An 18,535-nucleotide genomic window follows, 5' to 3' on the forward strand; every position below is an offset into this window, starting at 1 on the left:
GCGCTCGGAGCCACCCCTCTCCCCTCCCTCCTGCAAACACCACCGCCTACCCTGCCACCGCCGCCACCTCGCCCGACGCGCCGCAGCTCGCCGCGGCCGGGGGGCGGTGCGCGAACCGCGCGCACCGGGGCGCCAGATGTGGAGTCCCCGCCGCCGCCAGTGACCCAGCCGCAGCCCCAGCGGATCGGGCCGCTTCCCCAATGCTGCGGGGGCGACCTTGAGCGCACCCCGGCTTCTCTCGGCAGGGACCCGGACACCCCGAGCGCTGTGCCCGGTCCTGCCGTCTGCAGCCCGGCCCACCCGGTGTTTGGACATGGAAGGGGCCGCTGCGCCCGCGGCCGGGGACGGCCCGGACTTGGGGCCGGGGGCTCCGTGCTCTCCCCCGGAGGCGGGGGCGGGAGCGACTGCAGCCTCCGCGGTGGCGGGGGCGGCCACGGAGCCCAGGAAGCCGCACGGGGTGAAGCGGCATCACCATAAACACAACTTGAAGCACCGCTACGAGCTGCAGGAGACCCTGGGCAAAGGCACCTACGGCAAAGTCAAGAGAGCCACCGAGAGGTTTTCAGGCCGAGTGGTGAGTGGGGAAATCCCGGGGGGACGCCGGCTAGACGCGGCTGAGCACCGAGGGCGTGCGGGGTGGAGGTCTGTGCGCCCTGTGGCTCTCTAGATGGAGAGGGGGGCTCCTCGGGAATCCCCCAGACAGACTTCTCACTCTCCCCCCAGCACCCCATGACTCAGGCGTGTCTCTTTCTCTCAACACTTGTTACATCCTGTCTGCACATATTTTTTTTTTTCTCTCCAAAATTGATCCCAGCAGCAAAGTAGTGTTTTAGAATTTGCAAACACTTTGCAGCGTTGGGACCGTCGGGCTTTCCCTTATGGACACACATTGAGACATGTCCGGGAATGCCTTATTTCCAGAACTCCAAAAGAACCTCACCCTCAGCTCAGAGCTGGTACCTCAAGTCCTTCCCTGCTTCCACCCATCTACCCACATCCTACATCCTTCTGCTCAGACGCTCCATCCCTCTGCTGCTGCTGTGGCTGCAAGGGAGAGCAGACTCCTGTCTGTCTTTAAGAGGGAGCAAAAATAAGGACTACTGTAAGCTTGAGGACTGTGACAGTTTACATCTGGCTTCTGGGATGACTGAAATGTGCAGGGCATGGGTAGCCAGGCAGAGCACTGTGCTCAATTGCAGCAGATCCTAGTAAGTTTCAGGCCCTGGATGCAGAGCTACTAAATTGCTTCCACAGTCTGGCCCAGCTGCCTTTGTGATAGCTGAAACCCAAAGAGTGGTCCCAGCATGATTTGCACAGCTCCAAAGAAGTGCCTTGAGTGCCTTGGGGTCTCTCTGCATCATCCTGGCCTTGGTTGTTGTCATTTTCCTTTCTGCAGACCGGGCCCTTGAAATCCACACTGCTTGTGGCTAGAGAGTTGGGTTCAAAGTGACTGACGGTTGCAGAAAGATTTGTGTGGTGTGTGGCGGAAAATTAACATGGGTCTTTGATTTGAAGCAGATCAGATGTATCTTAATGGATTTAGGGCCAAAGTCAGAAACTCATTATGGGATTTCTTGTATTCACTTTTGAGGGGGGTGTGTTTTGTGGTCCAGGGTTGCTTATAAACTTAACAAATGACTGCAGGAAAAAAGCATAGTGTACTGTCAAGTAAAGTGGTAGGTTGGTATTGACATTTTTCTTTTGCATTTGTGCTGGGACAGTTCGGTGGAAAAAATGGGGACCCAGCAAAGTTCAACCCCCCCCCATTCTTTGATGTTTAGGTTGATGTAACTTTATCCCATAAATTTTGTTTAAAGTCTGCTATCAATTAATTGAAAAGTTAAGACATCCTTTTTTTTTTTTTTTTTTTAAAGATGCCTCTGTAATAAATTCTATAGCAAGCAAGTGGTTGAGAATTCACCTTGGGCAGGTGCTATTTTTATAGGTTGAAAATTTTAGAGGAGATGATTGTAAAGATGTCTTCTGGGGAACGCACCTTCAGGTTTGTGGAAGAAGAGGTTGAGAATTGCGCGCTTCATTCATGCTTTTCGTCTGAGGTGATATTCCCCAGGCTGGATGTTGAATAAGCAAAAACTAAGCTCAGCTCCTTGCTTATGTTGTTTTAATAGCTGTTGAAGAATCGCGCTGGGAAGTTGGGAAACAGAATAATGAAAAACAGACGCAGTTCAGGCTGCAGGTTGAGGATGTGAGAATGTGAGAGGTTGCTGAGTGGTAAGGGTGTGTCTGGTGTCTGGGGGTCTGTGAAAGGACCCCAACATCTAAGTGCTGGGGAACCTCCTCAGGCTGAAAGAATGAAACATTGTCTTATAGCAGATGCTTTTCTGAGCGTCAGTGGGGCGTCTTTTCCGGTATTCTAGCTGTCTGATCCACAGACTGGGTTAAAGTGAGAGGGACTCCCGTCAGTAGTCAGGAGCCTTTCTCTTTGGGTGAGTGTCTTATTTGTACAAACGAGTAACATTCCGGTAGGATTTAGTCAAACGGCCACTGGGGGGCGCCCTGAGAACGAGAGAGGATTATTTCTCAGCCGCAAGCCTGAAATCCCGCTGTGTTATTGTCCCGCCCTAGTTCATTTTCCCATTGTGCTATTAATTTCAGCTAAATCTCCTGTTTTACCCCCAAATTATGTAAAGATTTTGAAGCTGGCAGCAGACCCAGACTCAGAAACTGGCAATCTCAACCTGTTTCATCTCTTTGTGGGACTTTCTCCTGGATGGTTAAGTTTAGTATGTGAGCAAGGTCCTCTGGTGAAAGCTTGCATTAAACAGATGGGAAGACTGAGGTTTGGATGAAGGGAAGTCCTCCCTTGGCCCTGAGTCCTCCCGGCTGCTGGGCCCAGTGCTCACAGATGGTGTCAGAACTTAAGTGAGAAACAGGAATTGTCAAGTGGAAAATTTCCTGTGCCAGGCTGAACAGAAAGTAACACAAAACAAAAAAATTGGTCAGCAAGTTATTCTTGCCTATATGGTGTCTGATGACTCAGAACCTGTCAAGAGCAGCAAGAATTTTTATCTAAAGTATGAATTTGGAGTTTTCTTCCAGTTCCGGTGATACAGTAAACATCCTCAACTTGCTCTGAAGGTACTATTGAGGAGGATTGACCAAGCACTGTCTTAATTCTGCCCTTTGGGTCTTGGGGTAAACCTGGAAGTGATGCTTTATTTTCATTTAAACCAGGGCACTTTACAGTGTCCCTCAAGGGGAGCAGTGGTTTTAACTGGCTTTGCCTGTGTGAGTGGCTGAAGTTGGGTACCAGGTAGCGGGCTATGGGAAATGCTGTGAAATCAGCATTCCTGTCCAAAGCAAGGGCTCTGCTCGGAGAGGGGAGAAGTTTCTAAAAAATTAAGATGTTGTGGCTTTAACTTGCACATCTGGAAGGGCCTTTGGAATGGGAGTTGCAGACAGGAGCTTGGAGTCAGCTGGTCCAGCCCTCTGCGTGATCCAGACATCCTCCTGAGGTTCCCACAAGCACTGGTGAAGCATCTCCATGAAACAAGGACTCAAAGTGGTTGGTTCCAGAGATCAACAAGCCCAGCAACGAGGCACTCTTGCAGAAAGGCCGAGAGCCCTGGCTTACATTTAGATCCTTGATCTGTCCCTTATTAGCTTAGTGACTTTGGGCAAGCTAAGTAACTTGTCAAAACCCCAGCTTCCTCATCTGCAAAATGAACTACTAATGGTACCAACTTTATGGACTTGTGAGAATAGAATAAAATAATCTTTATAAAGCCTCAAAGGGGGGAAATTAACCAGTCTAATTCTTCCTTTTTTCAGTTTTTTTCCCTCATTTCATTTAGGATTTCATTTAGATTTGAAGACTATCGGAGAGGCATTGCATCACACAGAGAGAAGATAGGTAGGGGATCAACTCTTTAGGGTAATTAATGTAAATGCTAGATTAATTAGGGCAGTGTGCCCATAGGAAGGTGAGATAGTTGGCCAGATTCAGATAGGATCTGAATGCATTTCTAAAGTCTAGAGTTTGGGCCTGTTTATTGCACAACTTTTGTTTTGATACAATTGTGGGCAGGGCCTCTGTGTCATGATGTGGCATGTGTTTTCTTTGAACCAAACTCCCTGAACCTTCAGGCTGAACAAATTGCCAAAAAATCCAAAACCAAAACACAGCAGCTTCTGGGGGAGAGGTGTCATGTGATCACCTCCAGTGTGATGGGCCAAGTTCATCTTTTTGTCTACACCAGGTTATCTCTTGTGAGCAGTGTGAACTGGAGGCAAGCTTCCAGGCAGGGAGGGGTTTGGGATGGGAGTGGCAAGACCAGTGGGCAGACTGTCACCCTCGACTGAAATCTGCCAGGGTGCCCCTGGCCACCAGGGTACTAGCTTGGGTGATGAGGCATCCTTACCTAACAAGGTAAGTGGTTTGACCAGTGATGGGTGTTTTAGGCACTGGCCGAAAGTCACTCAGAGCCTCATGCTGGAAAATTGCAGATCAGGGAGCCATATTAGCAACCTAGCCCACCAAGCCAGGGGGTGTGTGGACACCAGGTGCATGTGAACGAGGTGGCATATTGCAGCTAAGGCTCAAATTCAGTTTCAGGGTATAAAGGACCACTGTGAACATGTGGGCCAAACTTCTCATCCTGGGGTGGGAAAAATAAGACACAGAAATGTTCAGTGACTTCCAAGGTTGCACAGCTGGTAAGTGACTGAGCTGGGTGGAAGAAACGTTATTCTTAGTTTGGTAGTTTCCCATCACTCATTTAAATAAATCTTTACTAGAGCAAGACATAGGCCTCACTCTCAAAAAACTTACAATCTAGTAGCAAAGATGAAATGTACTTACAAATATTGAACTAATTCTGTTGAGTTCAACAAAGATTTATTACCATCTGCCATATGCTACTCACCATATTAAACACTGAGACGTGGAGATGAATAAGATCCCGGGAGCTTCCCGTCTGGTGGAGGAGACAGAGGGAGTAGTTGGTAGGCCATGAATAACTTACAGGGAACTTGACTGTTTCAGGTTGGAATGTAGCTCATTGAAGCTTAGTTCATCAGACTGAGTCTAATCCTGGGCAGGAGTACCTTCTCCCCGAATTGCCACTGCTATTATTACTACCAGCTGATAGTTTTGAGAGTGTAGGGGTCCACTGTCCCGCATTACAGACATTTCCCCTCATTTAAACTTCACAACAACCCCATGAGAGGTGTGATCTAGTTAGATCCATTTTACAGATGGAGAAAACGACATGTAGCGAAGTTAAGTAACTTGCCAAAGTTGTACAGCTGGATGGTGTCAAGCCAGGCTGTCTGGTAACTCTTTGCTGCTGGAGAAATTGAGAACCTTCCTTAGTGTTGTGCAGTTGGTGACCTCAGGATTTGGGTGTGGTACTTCCCCGATGGTGCTAGAAGAGGAGCCATGGGGCGGGAGGGATGCTTTTCTCAGGTGGTTTTTTGTTGCTGTGCAGGAAGGGGCTACAGAGAAGAGGCCAGGACACATGGGTAGCACTAGGCAGAATGTCCTCCTCCAGCTAAGGGGAAGAGCTGGTGCTATTGAAGATGACCCTTGATTTGGGCTTCAGAAGACTGAAATGTGGGGCATTCCAAGCAGAGGGCAGGTTCCAGGGCATTTATACATGTGTGCTTAGAAAAGGTGAGCAATTCCAGATGGTTTGGTATATAGGGTTTGTGCTGGGATATGGTGGTAAGGAAGGAGGGGAATAATGATGATAATAATTGAAAGTAATAATAATAATGAAGGCAGCTAACACTTCCTGAGTGCTTATAACATGCCAGGTACATACTGACTTAATCCTCATAGCAATCCAGTTGTCCCATTTTCCAGATGGATAAACTGAGTCACAGAGCGGTTAACTATCTCTCCCAAGGTCACATGCAGCAGCAGAGCCAGGGTCTGGACCCAGGCAGTGTGAATGCAGAGACCTTGACCTTCACTCTCCCTCTAGAGGTGTCTGAGTTGGGGTTGGATCACAAGAGGGCTTCGAGCCCATCCGATTGGCGTGCTGGCTTGGAGCAGGGAGGTTTTCGCAACAGTTGAGGTTTGAGAAGATAAGGATCAGAAGCAAGTTGTCTGCTTTTGGTGAGCTGTCTGCTTTTGGACCCTGAGGAGGGTGCTTAATGAATCAGGCCAGGGAGCTCTCCATTTGGACACACATTGAGTTCTTTGTTCCCCCAGCAGCCTCAGACCTGGAATTCCTAGGAGGCCTTGGGGTGAGCTGGTTCACTTCCCTGCCTGCAGACAGAAATGTACCCACACCATACCAGGGTATCTTGATCTCACATCTCCTGGGGAGCAGCAGGAGATAAGAAGTTGAGTCAAGGTGTCTTACCATATTGCACTGCCCTGTTTCACTGTCCCACATTGTCGCCTGTTGTCAATGCCTTGCAAAGTGCCACACACATAGTAGGTCCTCAGCAAAGGCTTGTAGGATGGAACTGAACTGAGTCAGTTGAACAAGAGTATTTTGGGGAGGTATAGAGGGTGTAGGTTATCGTCCCTGACCTCAAGGAACTTTCAGATTTCTTGGGAAGCAAAGACAATGGCTGGAAATGAATGACAAGGTTACGTAACAAAGTCTGCAGAGACAGGCAGTCCCTTCCCTGCACAAATTCCCCTTCTGTTACGTTTGCTCATGAGTTCGTTAGGCTGAGACGTATATCCAGGGCTTGTCAAGTTCCTGGCCATGACTTCCTGTCCTCAGTGGCTCCGGAGTCAGACAGCAGAAGTCTCATTTGTCTTTCCCACATGAAAGTCCTGGAGCATCTGTAAGTTATGATTTGTGAAGTATCTGCTTTAAAGCAGAATGCATTTATCATTGTACTGGCCCAGACGACACTGCGGAGTGCAGGAATGAGAGGATCCCAGGCCTCAGAAGAGGAGGGGCTGGGCCAGATGACCCACCCGTGAATGGAGTCTGGCTGAATTGATAAAATTCCCTGGAAACAGCCCAGGAGCAGCCAGATGTTGGCTTCACGGCGGAGCTCTTCGGTAAACTTTTAACTGCATGTTAAAATCAGGGCCGGGCAATTCCACTTCTAGTTTTCCCCAAGAGAAATGCAAACATATGTCCACACAGAAACTTGTACACAATTGTTCATAGCTGCGTTCTTTATAAGACCCCCAGAGTGGAAGCAACCAATGAATGGATAAAATGTACGTCCATTTTATTTATGGAATATTATTTGTGATTTATTCCATAGTTTTATTTTACAGTTTATGAAATCTTATGTATGGAATGTTATTCAGCAATAAAAAGAGATGAAGTACTTAATACATGGCTGCAATGTGGATGGGCCTTGCAAATATTGAGCTAAGTGAAAGGAGACAGTCATATTGTGTGATTCCATTTCCATGTAAAGTCAGAATAGGCAAATTGGGTTGGAATTGAATAGAGAGCAGCTGCTAATAGATGTGGAGATCTTTTTTGGGGGGGGTGATTAAATATTCTAAGGCCTGGGGTACTGCATCTCAGTTGTTACAGCGCCGGCCCTGCCCACCAGGGGCAGCAGGTTTCAACATCACCTAATGGGACTCTACCTAATAAATTTAAATATTGTGACTTGGTTGTTGGTACCCTCACATTAACCTGAAATAATAACAAAAGAAAGAAAGAAAGAAAAATGTTCTAAAATTGATTGTGTGAGGACTGCACAACCCTGGAATAAACTGAACACCCCTGAATTAATGATACATGAATTTTACCTCAGGAAAGTTGTTACTGACAGAAACCCTGGGACCTCGGCTAGAGAGTAGGGGGTGGAAGCCCATGTCTCTCAGGCCTCCCAGAGCCCAAGCTGTGATGGGGCATCACTCTCACCCTCATTTTGTGCAAGAAGCAGAGGGCAGTGTCCTGCCGACTGGGACCAACAGAGAGAGCCCCGGAACCAGGTCTTGTACATCCACATGCCATCCCAGTCCTTGACAGTTATGTGACCTTGGGCTATTATGAGTCTTAATAGCTCCTGTGTTGTGGATTGTCAAGAAGATTTCACAAGACAACACACCTAAGCATTTCACCCAGTGCTGGCACATAGTAGGTGCACAGTGAGTGCAGCCAGGGCTATGCCTGTCTAAAAGGCAGCTCTGTCTGGACTAGGAAAAGGCCTCCTCCAGGTGGAAGAGGCTTCTGTCCTGGCCTGAAGCGGCCCTGCAGGCTGGTGGCCCCATGAGAGCCATGTGGACTGGACACCATTCACGCGTCCCTGGGCTGGTTGCCCTGTGCCTGTATGACCTGATCTGTGTATCTGTATTTGGCAGCCCTGGTGGGGCTCTTCCTCCTTCTCTTCATTCTTCTCAGCTACCACTTGTCACTACTCTGTGGGTGAAAAGTCACTGTACGAAAGACCAGTGCGTGTACAAATCAGATCGCGTTGAATGAGTACTAACCATCATGCCCAGCACTGGGGGACCTTTCAGAGAGGAAGATGACAAGGCCCGCCATTGACATACCCAGAATTTATCTGGGGATAGGTAATGAATATATCTAGAATAATCAGAGCCAGTGCAGTAGTTTGATTACGGAAATGAAGTATCGAGGGAGAAATCAAGACCGTGCAATCAGGCAGACGTGGGTTCAAGGTTTGCCCTGCTACTCGGTAGCTAGATGATCCTGGGAATGCGCACATTTTCTCTGGCTTCTGTTTTCACATCTAGGAAATGTGGCTACCGTTGTCCTACCAAGCGGGATTGCCATCAGAAACAGGATTCAGAAGTTTCCATGGCAGAGCCTGGGGCATAGTAGGCTCTTGGAAAGTACAGTGAGCTCCTCTGTTCCCAGGAGAAGTGCTAGCATGGAGGACTTGGCCATCTTATCTTGGCTCATGGCAGTCCTTGCTTATGATCTTGCCATGGGTTGTGTGGGGACGCAAGTCTGAATGTGCCATGTCCTTCGAGGCTCCTGAGTCTCCCATTCCTTATTCTTCAGCCTCAGCCCTGCATCTGTTTCCTTCAGGGCACGTGAACAGTGGGGGTTGGATAATGTATCTGTAGCCTTTCTCCCTTTCCTGCTCCATCAGGAAGGCAGCAGGGCTGCTGTCTGTCCCTCTATAGGGACATCGCTGTAGCCTGGCCTGTCGCCTGGTGTTAGCCGTGTTGTGGGTGCTTAGTGAGATCACTGGCAAGGAGGCGGCACTGGCGGTCCTGGCAAGGGAGAGTTCTGTGAGGGTGGGAGGCAGCAGGGAAGGCCGCCTGGGTCCTGTCCCCCTTCTTTCCTCTCTCCTCCCCAGCAGCACCCTGCATCACCAGAGCAGGTGCCTGCCATCCATCACCAGGTGTCTCTCAGTAGCAGCTCTGCACCACGGCTGGAGGGGAAGCTGAGCCCATCCCAAACCCAGCTTCCATCCTTGGTGGCTGCTCCTGCAGGCAGTCCTTCCCAGCTCTGCAGCCTTCTCCGGCTGCTCCGGAGAGACCAGCTCCCCATTTGAGAAACCCCGGGGGTGATCAGCTCTGCAGAGCTGCAAACTTTAGATGCAAAATGCATCTGCAGGGTTTTCAAAACATTTCTCCCTGGGCTGTAAATCAAGTACTTTGAGAATTATAAACCGGCTGGAGCGCTGAGTTAATGTGCGTCTGGAAAAAAACACCATCATGATCTGCCTTTTAAACCTGAGAAAAGAATTCTACTTCATTTACTTTCATTAGAGATATTGAGATTTCCAGTGGGAAGGAGCTAGGAGGAGGCTGCGGTAGGTGTAGCTCCTCCCCTGGGAGGGGCAGGGAATGGTGGTGGGGGTAGCTCAGGGCTCAACTTTCTTCTGTTTGGCCGAATAGCAGCTTCCTGTTTGAGAAAGGTATAGATGTACAGATGACTGTACTTTCTCCCAGTAGCTCCAACGGGGCTCCTTGCCCTTGTGTCTGTGTCAAGCTCCAATTATTCATGTGGCTTAAGGGCCACAAAGCATTTGAGCGCAGCAGGTTGTACGGAGTCCTGGCTGGCTGCTGTCATTTCACTATGACCTGGGCTCAGCTCCTCTGTGTTTCTCCTTCCCAGCTGCCAAAGGACACTCACATCCCCGCCTCCTATAGATGGTGGAAGGGAAGCTGATGGTCCAATTTATGAGTAGAAAAGGGAGAATCGGGGGCCAGACTTCCTGGGTTTGAGAGCCCCCCACGAGCCTCCTGTGCAACCTCGAGATAGTTGGCTGTGAGTCAGTGTCTTCATCTATGAAATGGGAGGTGCTGTGAGGGTAGACAACTTATGTGTCAAGTTCTTAGACGAGTATGTGTCCAACAGTGAACAGTCAGTGTTAGTCTGGGAAATAGCCTGCCTGGAGAAGGGCAGGAGGGGGTCTTGTCCATCTCTGTACCTCCTGCAGCCTGGGCACAGTGGGCTGCACGCAGCAGGTGCCCTGGTGGAGAATGCCCTTGCTTCACCTGTACATTGGGGGGCTGAGAAAAAATGTCCTCAAAGATCCTTCCCTGCTCATAGGAGGAAAATCCTAGGATTTGCTGAATAGAATTGGGGAAATGTAGACTTTATTTCCTATTGCTTGGTTTTTGGCAAGAGGGCTCCTTGCTGGGGGGAAGGGGTAGTATCTTCAGTTTTCAAAATTGCTTTCCAAGTGGAAGGAGAGTCTGCCTGTGGAGAGTGTCGGCCGGTGTTGGGGAGGTTTTCTCACCTTCCCTGTTCTCTGGCTCCTGGGATGCCCTCTTTTGGGCTCAAGGCAGCTGTGACTTCCTTAAATATGTCGATGAGGTGGATTTTAAACTAGAATCCATGTAAAACAGAAAAGAACCTTCCAGTTTTCTCATCTGTACAATGGGAGGTAATAGTAGAACTTGCCTCCTAGGTTGCCATAAGGATTCATGGTTATAACACACACTGGGAACAGTGCCTGACATGGAGCCAGTTCTCTGTCAATGTCAGTTGTTCTTAATTGGGATTCAGAAGAGATCAAGCTTATGTTCTGCTGGGTGGCTCGGAGGGATCTTTGCTCTTTCCTTAGACACGTAGATTTCAAGGGGGCTTTACTTTTTGTTTCAGTAAGGCCAGATACTCGTGGCTGCCTCTGCACTCAGCTGTGCATAAGGCTCTCCCTGTAGACACCATTTAATCTTCCCACGGCTTTGGCAGTGATTGAGGGGCCTTCAGCATCTGGGGAGAACTTGGCTTCTTGATCCTAGTGACAGGCTGGAGGCAGCCTGGAGGCAAGACTCTGGGGAAGAGGAAAAGACTTAGGAGGGGCCCTCTCCAAGGAGAAAGGATGCTTGTGGCAGTCTCACTTAAAAGACTTGATAAATATGTTTATTACAACTTGCTCCTTAAGGAGGAACAAATAAAGCTAACCTCTATTGAGCACTTTATACTTGCCAGGCCCTGCATTGAGACTGTATCATCTCAGTGAACTTGTAGAACCATTCTAAGAGATAGATGCTATCGTAGTCCCCATTTGGCCACAGCGGGAGACAAGACCTAGGGCCACACTATTTGTAGCTTGGGGATGATGACAGGCATGTAACCCACATCTTCCTGAGCTCTAGCTGCCACCCCAGATTGCTTCCCAAGAAGAAAGAGAAATATCTCTGTCATTTTCTCTTGTGGTAGGGGTTCCTTCTGTGTCTCCCAGGTAGCAGGTTTAAAAATATTTATTTAAGGGTAGCGCCTGTGGCTCAGTGAATAGGGCGCTGGCCCCATATACCAAGGGTGGCAGGTTTGAATCCAGCCCTGGCCAAACTGCAACAACAACAACAACAAAATAGCTGGCTGTAGGGGTGGGTGCCTGTAGTCCTAGCTACTCGGGAGGCTGACGCAAGGGAATCACCTAAGCCAAAGAGCTGGAGGTTGCTGTGAGCTGTGACGCCACAGCACTCTACTGAGGGCGACAAAGTGAGACTCTGTCTCAAAAAAAAAAAAAAATTCAAATATTTGTTGAGCTCCTTCTTAGTGCTATGCACTGGGGGGAGACAACAGGCAATACGGTATTGCCCCAAAGGAGTTCACCCAGCTCTTGATTCTAGAATGTGCATCTAATCTTTACCATTTGTAAATTTTCAGTCTTTGTGGTCCATACTTCTCTTTCCCTGCTGGTCCATTTAGGGAGAGTGAGTTCCCGTTTTTTTTTGGCTTTAATCTCTCAATTTCATCACTTTGCATCAAACACTTCCATTATGCAGCCTTGGCTTTCTCAGTATCAATCAGAAGAGATGCCAAAAAACTTTGAGAGGCTCTCAGCGGTCCTTGATGCAACATAATTACCTTGTGCAATTCTGAGTGGGTTTGAAAGTGAACTGAACTCTTCTCATCAATTAGCAGAAGGAGTGGAGGAAAGAGGCTAATGGTCCATTTATCCGGTGAGCTCAGAGCCTAACACGTGAACATGTTTGGATGGAAAGACGGCAGGGATGCGCTCACTCCAGGGAGAGCCACATTTTGCATATTTCCTCCTGGTTAATGGATATCTGTGTTTCAGGCAGATTCAAGTGGAACACCCAGGGAGGGGTGGTGAGTGAGTGGGCAGACAGGCAGCTGGTAGCGGAAATCCTGGAGAGGAGAGGAGTGAAGTGGAGATCTTCACTACCTGCTTGGTTGTTTAGGAAGGTTTAGAACGGAGGGGAGGATCCTTCCCCAACAATCGTAATAGCAGGGAACATTTACTGGCTGATGAGAGGGGCCAGGCACTCTTCTAAATAGAACTTCTTTCTTTGCTTTCTTGCCTTTGAAGCTGCATTATTTTCACATTGATGTTGCAGATGAGGCATCAAGAGGCAATGACCTTGCCCCAAATCAGGATTTAGAGCTAGGCTGTCTGACATCAGACATCAGGATTCATGGACATAACCACTGGGCTCCGTGACTTCTCCTGGGTACAGAACCTTGGAGGCTTCTGCAGCTCTCTGCTATGGTTCTTCCTTGCCCTAGCAAGATGGTAGGCACCTGTTGACTCCGGACTTAAAGCTCAGAGAAGTCATCTCCATGCTTGTGAAAACAGCAGTTTGTTCCATGATCCCAGTGATTCTGTGTCTTGTTCATTTATATCCTCCCAGTGCCTAGTTCAGTGCCTGGCGCACATAGGAAGGCAGTAATATTTGTTGAACGGCTGTGGAGTTTTTGGTGTCAGGGGACTGGGGTGCTGGTCCCACCATTGACACAACTTAAGCTGTATGACCTTGGGCAAGGTGATGTCCTTTCCTTGGGTTTCCCTAACTTCTCTGTAAGATGAGAGCTCTGGGCCAGATTTTTGTTTTAGGATTCATTATTCATTCAGCGTATTTATTGAGTGCCTGCTCTGTGTTAGACACTGCCCTGGGCCATGGGGATATAGAGAAGAGGAGACACAGGAACTTCCCACTCCCTCGTAGCTCATGTCCTAACCCCTTCCAGAAACTGTGTTTTGTGAGTCTTCATGCTTTGGCCCAGAAATTGCTTCAGAGCAGCAGTTGCTGAATTCTCCTCTGGTTGTCTCGCTCCTGGCTCCACCAGGGCAGGCGTTTTCGTAAGTTTTGTTTAGTGATGTATCCTGATTTGCCTGGAACAGTGCTTGGCATGATTGATGGTGGTATCTCTTTTGCTAATGAAATCTCAGGCTATAAAAGTTCGAGGGCTAAAGCCGAAGAAGAAAATTCAGGAGCAAAAGTCTCCTTTTTCCAGGAAAAACACTGTCTTTCTACAGGCAAGATGCAGCTGAGATTGGGAGGGTTTATTATTATCCCTGCTAGTTGAGGGATTAGGGAGTCAGGCGGGATCCCTGGCTATTCATCTGATGATGCTTTTTGCAAACCGCAGAGAAAACAAAACGAAGACAAAAATTCCCCCCCATCCCTTTGCTTCAAGCAGTAAAAGCACTTGCTTCTTAAAACAGCTCATGAAGGAAGAAGTTATAACAAATATTTTGCATTTCTCTGGTGGCGGCAGAGTCTGAATTCCTTTCAGCCCCACAATGAGTTCTAATTTTATGAAATGTTTGGATTAGCCACCAATTTTCCGGTGGAATTTAGGAGGCTTGTATTCGTACTTATGCTTGAAGTGAAGAAATCTCATAAAATCCGTGCAGTGTCTCCGGCCCAGTGGGACGTTCTAGCCAAGGACAAAATGACCATCAGCAGAATGACGGGGAAGAAGGAGATCTCCCTGGCAGCTGTGGCCCGGCTTTGCGGGCGATGGTGTGATCTTGCACGGCAGTCTCTGGGGCTTGGCTGGGCTGCATACCATTTTCAACTGATCATGGGCTATAAAAATTCCAGCCCAAGTACAATGCCTTGTACCTGACCTTGTTCTTTCAATTCCCAGAGCCAGAGAACATTAGGGCATCTGGTAATTGGGTGAGAGGCATTTGATAGCACATGGAGCTCTCTGCTCCCCTCCTCATAGATCACGTTGCCTTGTGTTGTAAACATCTCTCTCTGCCTCTCAACGTGCACTGTCTAACATGGGCACACATGGCTGTTGAAACTAACCATAATAAAATAAAATATTCAGTTCCTTGGGTTGTACCACCCAAATTATAATTGCCCAGTAGCTCCATGAGGCCAGTGGCCACCGCTGGATAGTGCAGAACAGATCGTTTCTGTTATACAGAGTTCTATTGGGCAGAACTGGTGCCTGCTGTGGACACTGAGCTGAATGCGTGTGGGACATGCTTGGCTCTTTGGCACGTGCTACGGCCTGTAGGTATCTCTGAGCAACCTTGTTCATCATGTTTGCCGTATTGCCTGGTGTGTATGAAGCACCTCATAATGAAAGGACCAATTTGTCTGATCCAGCATTGCTTTACATGTGCCTGATGCAGTTTAAAAAAAATGGGATAACTGCTTCTCAGGTTGTAACCACTGAACGCATTCATCTGATATTTGTTGAGCGTGGACTATGGGTTGGACATTATGCGAATGATGAGCAAGCAGACGTGGGGCCTCTAGTTAAGGAGCTTATTCATTGCAGTGGTTCTTAAAGTTTTCAGGGACATGGCAGCACCTGTAGCTCAAAGGAGTAGGGCGTGGGCCCTCATATGCTGGAGGTGGTGGGTTCAAACCCAGCCCTGTCCAAAAACTGCCAAAAAAAAAAAAAAAAAAAGAAAAAGTTTCAGGGACATATGAATCTCCTGGGTGTACCTGTTAAAATGCACCATCCTTGGCACCCACCCCAGAGATTCTGATTCAGCAAGGCTGGGGTAGGACTAATGGGACGCCTGGGTATCTTGCGTTTTTAATCAAGCAACTCAACTGAATGTGATGGGGGTGGCCCATGCTCTGTACTTTGAGAAACACGGCTCTAGACTCTAGGAAGCTGGTTGCCGTATTCATCTGGGGACCCACTTCCCCACTTTCTTCATTCTACACTTTCTCCTGTAATAAATGGAGGGCTCTTATTTTGGGCCTAAAGCTCGAGGTCTCTTGTCCTGCTGTCTTACTGTGGAGTAACAATCATGGCCAACAGTTACACAGCAGAAGTTGTGTGCCAGGTGAGAGTCTAAACCTGCAGTCACTGACCTAAATGCATCTTCGTGGTCACTCCAAGAGGTATGCAGTTTATGCTCTTTGTAAGTGGGATTCAAAGCCTGATCTGCTGCAATCCTGCTGCTTCTAGCCACCGGTGTGAGCAGCTGCCTCCTGCGTGCCTCGGGAGCTTTTCATCCTTTTCTGCCAGTTGCTTGGAATCAAAAGTTTAGGAATATTATGAAATCCTTGTTTAGGGGATTAACACGTGCAGACGATATGAGCTCTGTCAATCTCCAAATGTCCATCCCTGCCCTCAAGGAGCAAAATTACGTACACACATTCCCTTGTGCCTGCTGTGTGTCTGGGGCGTGCGCAGGCATAAGACTTGCACCTGGCATGGTGGCGGAGATGGAGGCACCAGCAAAGACTTCCTGAGACAGTGTCACATGCAAGGCAGGTTTTCTTCTAGATATGACAAGTAAAGCAACTCTTAAAGACTATTTCCCCCCACTCTGGCTGCTTATTACTTAGTTTGTACATAGCCTTGCGGTTTCACCCAGTTCTATGTGTGTGTGTGTTTTAGGGGTCCCCAACCCATTCTGTCAGCACTGCTCTTCAGGAAGGGTGTGTGTGCCCCACTCCCCATCCTTTTCTAACCATTCAGAAAGGCAGGAAACCTCTTAGAGTTGGGAGCTGCCCACAGCTCCCAGCCCTACATGGGAGAACTCTTTTGAAAAGAGAAGAGTGAAAGGAAAGGAGTGGTTCCCACTTAGAGGCCACGGTGAGTTAGGTGCCTTCTGTAGGACGCACTAAATGAGGCCGTTTCCGAGTTATAACTCAGGCCATCGACCATCTTCACGTCTGTGTCAGCCTCACTTCACACCTGCAGAAGGTGATGCTCAGAGGAGATTTACTGTGCTCAAGTGAGCAAGATAGCACTGGAGTTCAATCCTCAGGTCTGTCTCATCTCACCGCAGTGGCTTTCCCCCCTCCACCACGGGCTCCCAGCCCTGGCTGAGCATTTAGAATAACCTGGGACGTTTTTAAAACATAATGGGCTAACTACACGAGGCTGTCTGGGGACCCAGGTGTCAGCATATCAAAGAGGCCTCTATGTCTTTGAAATATACTGCTCGGTGGTGAAAGCCACTGACCAGAGCTTGCTGCTGTCAGGAGAGGGTCAAGGGTCTGCACTCCCATCTGCACCTGGTCAAGCTCGGACCTTGCCCACAGGAAGGTGAGTTCCCTTCTCCCTCCTTGGTCTTCTTTCCCCGTGGGCCTGGTGGGTCCACAGCCCTTGCCCTGGACCTGGACCAAGAGCTTTTGCTCAGTTGCATCATAGGCTGCCCGTAAATCGGCAGCCGGCTTGTTTTCTTTCTAGGCTCCAGTTGTAGTGACCTTTGCCTGTCTGTTTATCTCGGGGAAATAATTTTGTCCTGCAAAATCAATTCCCTGGGGGCTGCAGAAGTACACTCTGAGGGACTTCTGTGAGTGGGGTGACCTGAAATGGCCTCTCAAAAGAGGCTCCAGCTGCTCCCTTTCTCCTAGCTCCTTCTCTCTTTGCTCCGGCCGTCATCCTCTGAGCCTCATGTTTTGAAGGTCTCACTGTGCCGTCCCGATTCGCACACACCTCTGCAAAAGGCCTAAGTGTTAATGATGATGATAATAGCATGATAAGAACAGCCAGCACGTGGGGAGCATGTATTGTAGGTCGGGCACAATCCTGGGCGTTTTCTATACGTCATCTCATTGCAGTTTGCCTTTTCTTGGCAACAATGAGAGTAAACCTAAGCCTGAAACTGGGCTTTTTATGCTTAGGAGGGGGCAGGTACAGTGGTGCCACCATTGTCTGGCCTTGTGGCAGAGGTGTTCTGTGGGCTGCCATGGGGGTGGGTTGTTGGATGATTGAGTGAGTATAAGCAGAGAAAGTTCAACTTCAGGTTGCTGTGAGCCTTGCTCAAGGGACTGTAGAATGCCGGTTATTGTGATGCTTTTTGGGTAAGTGGAAATACGAACTTTTTTTTTTTGAGACAGAGTCTTACTATGTCGCCCTCGGTAGAGTGCTGTGGCATCACAGTTCACAGCAACCTCAAACTCTTGGGCTTAAGTGATTCTCTTACCTCAGCCTCCCTAGTAGCTGGGACGACAGGTGCCTACCACAATGCCCAGCTGTTTTCTTGTTGCAGTTGTCATTGTTGGTTATAGCTGGCCCAAGCTGGGTTCGAACCCGTCAGCCTCAGTGCATGTGTCTGGCACCGTAACCACTGTACTGTGGGCGCCAAGCCAGAAATACTCACTTATAATAGAGAGCTCTAAATACATTTGTGCAGGTAATTGAAGCTCACCCATTTAGGACCCAGTCCTCTTAAATATTGCAGGCATTTCTTAGGGAAATCTTTCTCGAGTGGATGCAGACTTACTTGCTTCTTTGAGACAAAGCACCTTGAAGGTAGTTAAAACTGTTTCCTGATGACTTTGATAACTTCTCCTGAGGGGTCCTTGGTGGTGTGCTGTGAAGTTCTCACATCTGCTATTTATAGTTTGTCCATCTTTCCCCTCATCAACTTGCATTTCGTTTCTGTGACCTTTTTGAAAGATAAAATTCTTTTCCCTGTGGCAGAAATCGTGCCTGTTCAGTACTGAAAACTCATCAGATGCGGAACAGTTACCGACTGAGGGTCAAGTTAGTTGTCGTGCCTTATTGCCATCAGGCTGTCTGGTGGCTTTCTAGTTCCATTTCCCCAGCTTCCCTGCAGATGTGCTGGGACTAAGCTCATTAGAATCGTGTTAGTAGGAAAACCAGGGGGTTAGTGCATGGATCCTGTGGAATTTCTTGGGGTGGCTTTTCTAAAGGTTTATTTCCTTTCCTCATGGAGCCTCCAGGGCTGAATGAGGCCTGGTAGAGAATCTAGGAAGTTCTGCTTTCTCATGTAACAGGATGGGCCACCCTGGCAGCATCAGGGCCATTGGGGTCACTCAGCATGTAGATGGGCTGGGTCTCTTGACTCAAGGTCAAAGGCATTTCCAACTTTGCTGCCTCTTACCTGTGCTTTGATCATAGGTTAAGGGATAAGTAGTGGTTTGGGAATGAAGGATCTATTACTATATTTCAATAATAGAAACCAAGAGAAAACTGCTTTTAGCTCAATGATGTAGGTTGTT

General features: G+C 48.4%; 1 protein-coding gene across 1 annotated transcript in view; it reads left to right on the forward strand.

The window, feature by feature from the left end:
* The first annotated feature begins 258 nt into the window (after nucleotides 1–258).
* NUAK1 (NUAK family kinase 1) overlaps nucleotides 259–18,535 on the forward strand; it is a 73,820-nt gene continuing 55,543 nt past the window's right edge. The window contains exon 1 of the mRNA XM_003783283.3: nucleotides 259–574. Within this exon, the coding sequence (XP_003783331.1) occupies nucleotides 314–574 (261 nt within the window). The 5' untranslated portion in view covers nucleotides 259–313. The remainder of the gene's footprint in view (nucleotides 575–18,535) is intronic.

This window comes from Otolemur garnettii, unplaced genomic scaffold (assembly GCF_000181295.1).
Source record: "Otolemur garnettii isolate 467f Iridium unplaced genomic scaffold, OtoGar3 scaffold00007, whole genome shotgun sequence".
Taxonomy (NCBI): Eukaryota; Metazoa; Chordata; class Mammalia; order Primates; family Galagidae; genus Otolemur; species Otolemur garnettii.